The sequence below is a fragment of the Oryctolagus cuniculus genome, chromosome 1 (assembly GCF_964237555.1).
Source record: "Oryctolagus cuniculus chromosome 1, mOryCun1.1, whole genome shotgun sequence".
In the NCBI taxonomy this organism is placed as follows: domain Eukaryota; kingdom Metazoa; phylum Chordata; class Mammalia; order Lagomorpha; family Leporidae; genus Oryctolagus; species Oryctolagus cuniculus.
The window spans coordinates 55,858,145-55,865,200 of record NC_091432.1 but is presented as its reverse complement, the minus strand read 5'-3'; the positions used below and the strand labels follow the sequence as shown (position 1 = coordinate 55,865,200).

At 59.5% G+C, this 7,056-nt stretch overlaps 1 protein-coding gene and 1 long non-coding RNA gene across 3 annotated transcripts; one reads left to right on the top strand and one right to left on the bottom strand.

The window, feature by feature from the left end:
• Positions 1-1,063: 1,063 nt before the first annotated feature.
• Positions 1,064-3,561, bottom strand: LOC103350378 (uncharacterized). The gene is made up of 3 exons (XR_011388456.1): positions 3,393-3,561; positions 1,935-2,471; positions 1,064-1,829 (listed from the first exon to the last, which is right to left on the bottom strand). It is a non-coding gene; the product is annotated as an uncharacterized lncRNA (long non-coding RNA).
• Positions 3,562-3,651: 90 nt separating this feature from the next.
• ADM (adrenomedullin) lies at positions 3,652-5,981 on the top strand. Of its 2 annotated transcripts, none has more exons than XM_017345344.3 (4): positions 3,652-3,815; positions 4,258-4,376; positions 4,526-4,675; positions 4,901-5,981. In XM_017345344.3, the coding sequence occupies exons 2-4, from the start codon at positions 4,279-4,281 to the stop codon at positions 5,214-5,216; spliced, it is 564 nt and encodes a 187-aa protein (XP_017200833.1). In that variant the 5' UTR covers positions 3,652-3,815; positions 4,258-4,278; the 3' UTR covers positions 5,217-5,981. The 2 variants fall into 2 exon arrangements, with proteins under 2 accessions (XP_017200833.1, XP_002708856.1); XM_002708810.5 differs by having other exon boundaries at positions 4,898-5,981.
• The last annotated feature ends 1,075 nt before the right edge of the window (positions 5,982-7,056 follow it).

Here is a 7,056-nt window from a genome sequence, read left to right as displayed (position 1 = left end):
TGTATGCTTATGTTACACTTTAGTGGGTTTGTGTACGTGCTCATTTTTTGGAAAAAAATTTCTATCTTTTATTAGCTCTTTAGAATAGTCCAAGATTCAAAAGAGAGCGCCCTGGCCTTTGCATCCTGCTTTGCTTGTCCTGCAAGGGACCAAGGCTGACTGCAGTATTTCTGCAGACCATTTTGTGCTATGACCCCAGGATGCATCTTGAACTTTGTTTTCAGGAGAACTTTGTAAACAAGCCCTCAGTTTCACAGGCATTTTGAACTATATGAACAATAAAAACATCATAAAATTTCCTGTTTGCAAAAAGGGGCATCTGAGATACTTACGTAATGCACTTAGCTATTCACATTTCAGTTATTCTTATTACTATCAGTTAATGTTATTTACTGTTTCTCTTACGGCTTTTCTGAAAGAGCTGAGTGTGGGTCACTCAGTCACTGGCTTTAGCGACTGTGTCCACAGTGTTAGCTGAAAAACCGCCACCACACATTTTTTTAAACTCAGAACATTACTAAGAATAAGGCTTGGATTTAGGGCCTAAAAATAATTCAATTGGAATGTGAAGAAGAAATTGAAACATCATTACGCAACAGGCCTCCAGCATATGCATACTTATGTCTGGATATAGGATGTCAGGAGATACATATTTATCACAGGGCTTTGGGGGTTTGTCTTCTGACAAAAAAAGCAGACCTTCATTTACCAGGATTGCTTTTCTTTTCTTTTTTCTTTTGTGTTTTTTCTTGCAGGGAAATTTTAAAGATGTTTCTTCCTCCACTTCCTTCCTTCCTTCCTTGTACTGTCCGTGCTCAATGTGAATCTACAATCTCTGCAAACTTGAATGGATGAAACTGTTAACAAATCACCAGGGAGCAGCCCTGGGACTGGGGTGTTTCCTTCTAGATAGGACCAGTGAACCGACAAGGCAGTCTAGTGAGGGGTGTTTTTTTTTGGGGGGGGGCATTGAGAGGGAAGGTTGTTTGTCTTTAACCATGCTTAAGTAATGCAATTTGAGATTCCACGAAGACAATAATAATAATAAAAAAAGAAGCTCAGCTTTGGCAAATTCCTCATTTTTTTTCTACTCAAACTCCTGGCGCTTTGGGGGGTGATTTGGGGGGGGCGCTCTGGCCTCTGCGGCCCACCCATGTAAATACAAATACAAACACACACACACATACCCCAACACTGAGGGTTTCCCAGCAAAATGCTCTGAGCCGTCAACCCAGGCCATTACTTAAAGAAAGACTTGGTTTGGTTCTTTCTAAGTGCCAGAGCGACGAAGCGCACCCAGGCTGGGAAGGCTCACCCCAAAGCTCTCAGGGGGCAGTTCCCGGGTCAGCCGCGACAGCGCTGGCCATTGCACCGAAGCCGAGCGGCGCTGAGCAGCGGAGCCTCTCTCCACTCCTGGGTCTGCTTTTCTCTCCGACGTCGCCTGCACTCCAGAAGTCTGAACCAGTAACACACTTCGCGAGCCTTCCCCCGGACCGAGAGCTCAGCTGCCCTCACCGGATCCCGGGCTTTCCTGAAGGGCACAGCGAGCAGGCAACCAGGTGCAACCGCGGGCCGCTCGCTCCGCAGGCGCAGTCCCCCAGGGCTGGTGCGGACGGGAAGGAACGAGTCCAGACCACGGGACCTTCCTTGGCTGTGGGCCGACGCCCAGCTGCCCTTGACCTCCCCGGCAGTCTGAGGCGCGCGCCGGAGAAATGAAAGTAAAACCCGACCTGGCGCAGACCCAGAGGGAAGCTGGCCACAGGTAGGTGACATCCTCCGAGGACCGACACACAGCCAGTCCTGGCCGGGATCGGTGCGAAGAGCCCGCCCTACAGGGGACAAAGTGAAGGGAAGAGACAAGACAGGAGAGGGGAGCGTGAAAAACAGCAGTGAGTCCGGGCAGGCTTCCGGAAGGGGTAGACTCGCCGTAGTACCTGCGGTCTTCGGTGCGCACCGACCAGATGCTGCCCGGTTCGCCGCGCGGCACCCCTCTGCCCTTCTGCGTCCCAAGCCCTCTCAAAGTCAGAGAGTGGCGTCTGCACTTCGCCCTCCGCTGCAAGTCAGGGCCGCTCAGGTGACTCCCTCGGGGAAGAGTCCTCAGAATAAATAACCTCGGGGCAGTCACTTCTCATTTCGGTGCAAATGCCCAGGGTCCCTTTCCCAAGAAAAAGGCGGCCAAGCCAGCAGCGCACCGTGGCCGAGTTCCCGGAGCCCAGCGCCCAGCAGCTTGGCCCTGGGTCTCAGAAGCGTGCGGCAGAGCAGGTACGTCCCTGAGAGCCCACGTTCTCGACCGGGACGCTAGGCAGCAACGTGACCCGCCCGCGTTCGCGCGGCAGCTAGCTAGGCGGCGAGGACAAGCCGCCAGTCTGGCCAGGGGTCTTTCCCGCTTGTCGGTGGGCTTCGGGACAATTGCAACGCGAACGCCAGACACCTGCGTGCAAGGCGCTGAACTTTTGCCTTCCATTCTGCCTCTAGAAGAGAAAGACAGCGAGTCAAGAAGCTGTGGCGGAAGCGCAAGGCAGGGGGACAAACGTGTTTGGGCCGATTCATCGTGATCAGGCATACCCTCGGGCGGGGGCTGGGACGCTTCTCCCCGCCTCGACGGGATGGTGACCCCAGCCTAGAAGAATCCACGCCGCGCCCCAATTTGCCCTACTCGCTGGCGGGGCCGGGGTAGGGCTCCTCCGCTTCCCACCTTTCCCGTGACTTTGGGCAAGGGACTTATTTCATCTGAATTTCAGTCGTCCACGGGGGCAAATGGGGAACGCGCTGTCACCCTCCTCCCCTCGCTCAGGTTTCACGTGGAGATCAAAGGAGAGAGGGCCCTGTCTGTTCCTAAACCATAAACGAGGCATTAGCGCGCGCCGTGGCAGCCGAGCCTCACGTTTGCAATGGGCGAATCGAAGCGGCAGGGCACTCTCAGGTTATCACCTTATAAGGCATAATTGGATGACACGCGGGGAAACATCGGCTATTCCTGTATTTCCAAAGAGGCACGTCAATTCTGAAACTTCACATATTTACCCCCTCCCCTCCAAATCCAATTATCGATTCAGCCGCTGCGAGCTTTGCGTGTATTGTGAAATCTTAACTAGCTTATCCCAAACCCCCGAGGTCTGGTCGTCTCTTGGGAGCCCAGGAGCCCTGGCTCCTCGCTGCTCGGCTCTGCTCTGCTCCTGGACCCTGCCCCCCGCGACTCCGCGGGAGCCTGGGGTCGGGGCCAGGTCAGACGCTGAGCCGGCAGGGGGCGCGGTGCGCCTGAGACTGCAGCTCCCCAGTCCCAGCCATCCGCTCCGGATCCCCCACTAGTTCTTTCAGCTCCCTGCTGGGAGACCCCCCTCTTCCAAGGCTGCATAGATCCCGGGATAAGGACCCCAAGGGGCTGTGCTTACCCTCTTTTCCGCCGGACTTGCCATGTGAACCCTGCGCCCAGCGAGTTAGGGCTATGGCAGTTTCTGCACCAACCTGGAGCTCTCCTCTTGAGTCTCTGAGCTCGAGGGACTCGCGCTCTCCCCCCACCAACCCCACACCTACAGGCAAAGAACGCGCGCGCCCGAGAGCAGAAGCGCGCGCGCCGGAGGAACAAGAGGGAGGGCTCGAGGGCAGTCCAGGCCCCGCCCCCTGAGCGCTTATAAAAGCACGGGAACCCGAGCTGGCTACTCAGTGGTTTCTTGGTGACACTAGGCGGAACAGCTCGAGCCTGGCCACTTCTGGCTTCTCACCGCAGTCGCGCTTGGACTTGGGGGTTTTGCCGCTGCTAGAGGGACGCCTCGGACTTGCTGCTCTCAGAACTTGTCACATCACCCTTTCAGCAGGTAGGTGCCGCACGATCAGCGGGGTACAGCCGGCCCTTGCTGAGGCCCGAAGCTGGGAGCGCTGGGAACAATCCACTTGGGGGAGGGGAGAGGGGTCCTTGGCGGGGAACACCTCAGATCCCGGGCGCAGCTCGTAGACACAGTAGGAGCGCCAAAGACCAGCTCCCCTCCGTTCCGTCCGCTAAGTTCCACGAAGTTGAGCAGGGAACCTCTGGGAACCTGGCGCTGTGCAACGGCCTCCCCTGCAGAGCCTGTCACCCGCCCCCAAGGGTGCAGACGCCTCTGGCGGCCTCTCTGCGCCCCGAGGAGATAAGCGCCCGAACCAGGCAGAGCGCGCGCTGAGCTCGCCCGCGCCAGGGTCCCCTCCCGCCCTGCGCGCCCCGCCCGGGCCTTGCAGATGGCCTGGGTGCTCACGTTCCACTCCTCTTCTGTCTTTTGCCAGGGTCTGCGCATCGTCGTCGGGATGAAGTTGGTCTCTGTCGCCCTGATGTTCCTAGGCTCACTGGCCTTCCTAGGCTCGGACGCCGCACGGCTCGACGTGGCGTCGGAGTTCCGAAAGAAGTGAGTCCCTGGCAGCGCCTTGCCCTGTCCTGGTACCTGGCAGACGAGGGAAATGGACCGCTGGTCCCCAGGGGTTAGAAGTGAATGGGCCGGGCAGGGCCGGGCGGTCGCCTGGACGCACGCGAATCTGGTCTGCTTCTGTCTTCCAGGTGGAGTAAGTGGGCTCTAAGTCGTGGGAAGAGGGAGCTGCGGGACTCCAGCAGCTATCCCAGCGCGCTCGCTTCAGTGAAGGCAGGGCCTGCCCAGACCCTCATTCGGCCGCAGGACGTGAGAAGCGCCTCGCGCAGCCCGCAGGCCAGGTAACCGCCGCACGCAGCTGGAGACTGGGGTGCAAGCGGGGCGGGGGGGGGCGCTCTCTCTCCCCACCATTCCGGTCCTGGGCATTGGCAGGGCTGGATTGCAGCTCAGAGCGCCGGGGAACATTCTCTCTGCCTCTGATCTTAGAATGGCTCCCGTCCGCGGTGTCTGGGGCCACAGCCCTGCTGGATGGGGTCTCAAGTTGCCTCCCTTTCGCTCCCCAGCAGTGCGGACGCCGCCCGCATCCGAGTCAAGCGTTACCGCCAAAGCATGAAAAATTTCCAAGGCTCCCGCAGCTTCGGCTGCCGCTTCGGGACGTGCACGGTGCAGAACCTGGCGCACCAGATCTACCAGTTCACCGACAAGGACAAGGACGACACGGCCCCCCGGAACAAGATCAGCCCTCAAGGCTACGGCCGCCGGCGCCGGCGCTCCCTGCCCGAGGCCGGCCGGGATCGGACTCTGGTGTCTTCCGAGCCACAGGCGCGCTGGGCTCCGAGCTCCCGGGAGCACCGAGTGCTCGCCACCCTCCTTAGGATTTAGGCGCTCGTGGCAGCAGCGAGCGGTTGGGCGCGCATCCCGCTGGCGCCTCCCGGGGCCGAGGGCTTCGCGAGCCGGATGGGGACCGGACTGAGACAGCCCTGCACAGACCCCACGTCCGGGAGGCAGCGCCGGGCAGCCAGCCCTGTCTTTGCAGCAGCTCTTCCTCCTCCTTCCCCTCCTCCTCCTCCTCCGGGAAGCGCCGCCTTGGCCCTGATCAGGCCTGGGCGCCCCAAGGGGGCAGAGGAATCCGAGGGAGTGTTTGCCAGGTTCACAGAGAGGAGAAACTGAGAATTACACGCTTGGACTCCAAGGGCAAGGGTCTGAGCCACTGCCTGGCCCGCCCCCAGACCGACTTCTCACGGGTGGCACCCCACGGGGCGCGAGCCTCCTATTACTTGAACTTTACAAAACCTAGAGAGGAAAAGTGCAATGCGCTATGTATATACAGAGGTAATTATCAATATTTAAGTCTGTTGCTGTCGAGATTTTTTTGTAACTTCAAATATAGAGATATTTTTGTACGTTATATATTGTATTAAGGGCATTTTAAAGCAATTGTATTGTCCCCCTCCCCTTTATTTTAAGGTGTGAATGTCTCAGTGAGATGCAAGACGGTTGTTGGAGTGTGTGTGTGTGTGTGTGAGAGAGAGAGAGAGAGAGAGAGAGAGAGAGAGACTGATTACCTCTTGTGGAAGAAGGAAACACCATGTCTCAGTATAATCTATTTACATAAAATGGGTGATATGCAAACAGCAAACCAATAAACTGTCTCGATGCTGATTCATTCTCGCTCACGCGTCGAGCGAGGGCGGCTGCCTCTCGCAGTGGTGCGCCCGGGAGCCTCGGGGTCCCGACTCCAGGCTTGGGGAGGCGCGGCGGGGGGCCGACCTGGCATCTCTCCATGCCGGGTGTGCTGTCGCGGGCTCTGTTCTCCACGTGGGGAGCCCAGAGCGCGGGTCCTGGGTGTGAGTCGGGGCTCCGAGGAGACGCGGGAGGTCACTGCCTCGCGTGGCGGCCAGGGCGGGCCGGGTAGGGTGAGCCCCACCGCGAGGCGCGCCCGGACTCCTCGGGTTGCGCAATGGCTTCAGCAGACTTGCGGCAAATCCAGGTTTACCGAACCCTGCGCGTATCGCGCATCGGAAAGTTGCGGCGGTCTCCGAAGCCTTGCGAGCGCGGAGCTCGCTCAGCGGCCGCGCGCGTGCAAGTGAGAAGCCGCCCCGCGGCTGGAGGTTCGGTAGCCTGCGGACTGCGCGCCCCCAGGCACGGGGACGGCAGGGCGGCGGGCTCATCTGCGGGGTGGCGGCGCCCCCTGCCGGCCGCCGCGGGGGGGCCCCGGAGCCCGGCGGCTGTACGTGCGGTTTAATAAGTTCTCCTACGTGGGAGTCGGCACACAGCCTTAATGAAAGAGGAAAGAAAAAAACAGTCTGCAGATGCCAGCCAGGGCTGCCCCCCCAGACCTGCGCGGCGGCTCCCCGCTGGGGCCGGTGACTCAGCGCCCACACGCTGCGCCGCGAGCAGCTGCCGGCCGAGGCGGGCGGGACGGACGTGCCGCCGGAACCGTGCGCCGCCGACAGCCGAGACCTTCATTGTTCCGCCTCCCGTGGCCGCTCTCCCCTTCCTTCCTTCCTCTTTCCCAAGCCGTTTTCGGTTTTTTCTCCACTTCGTTCCAGCCGTCCTCCCTCCCCGTGCTTCCTTCGTGCCTTATCGTCTCCGAAAGTTGCCCCCGGCTCCTACGGGAGATGCTGGGCACTGAGCCCCCACGGAGTGTGCAGCAGGGCCGAGGGCCGGGGACACGGGACAGTGAGAGTGGAGGGGCAGGGGAGGACAGGGGAGGCTGTGT

Coding starts and splice junctions, on each gene's coding strand:
- ADM (XM_002708810.5), top strand. CDS start 4,279: ATGAAGTTGGTCTCTGTCGCCCTGATGTTCCTAGGCTCACTGGCCTTC. Junction 4,377..4,525: donor GCGTCGGAGTTCCGAAAGAA/GTGAGTCCCTGG, acceptor TCTGTCTTCCAG/GTGGAGTAAGTGGGCTCTAA. Junction 4,676..4,897: donor TCGCGCAGCCCGCAGGCCAG/GTAACCGCCGCA, acceptor TTCGCTCCCCAG/CAGTGCGGACGCCGCCCGCA.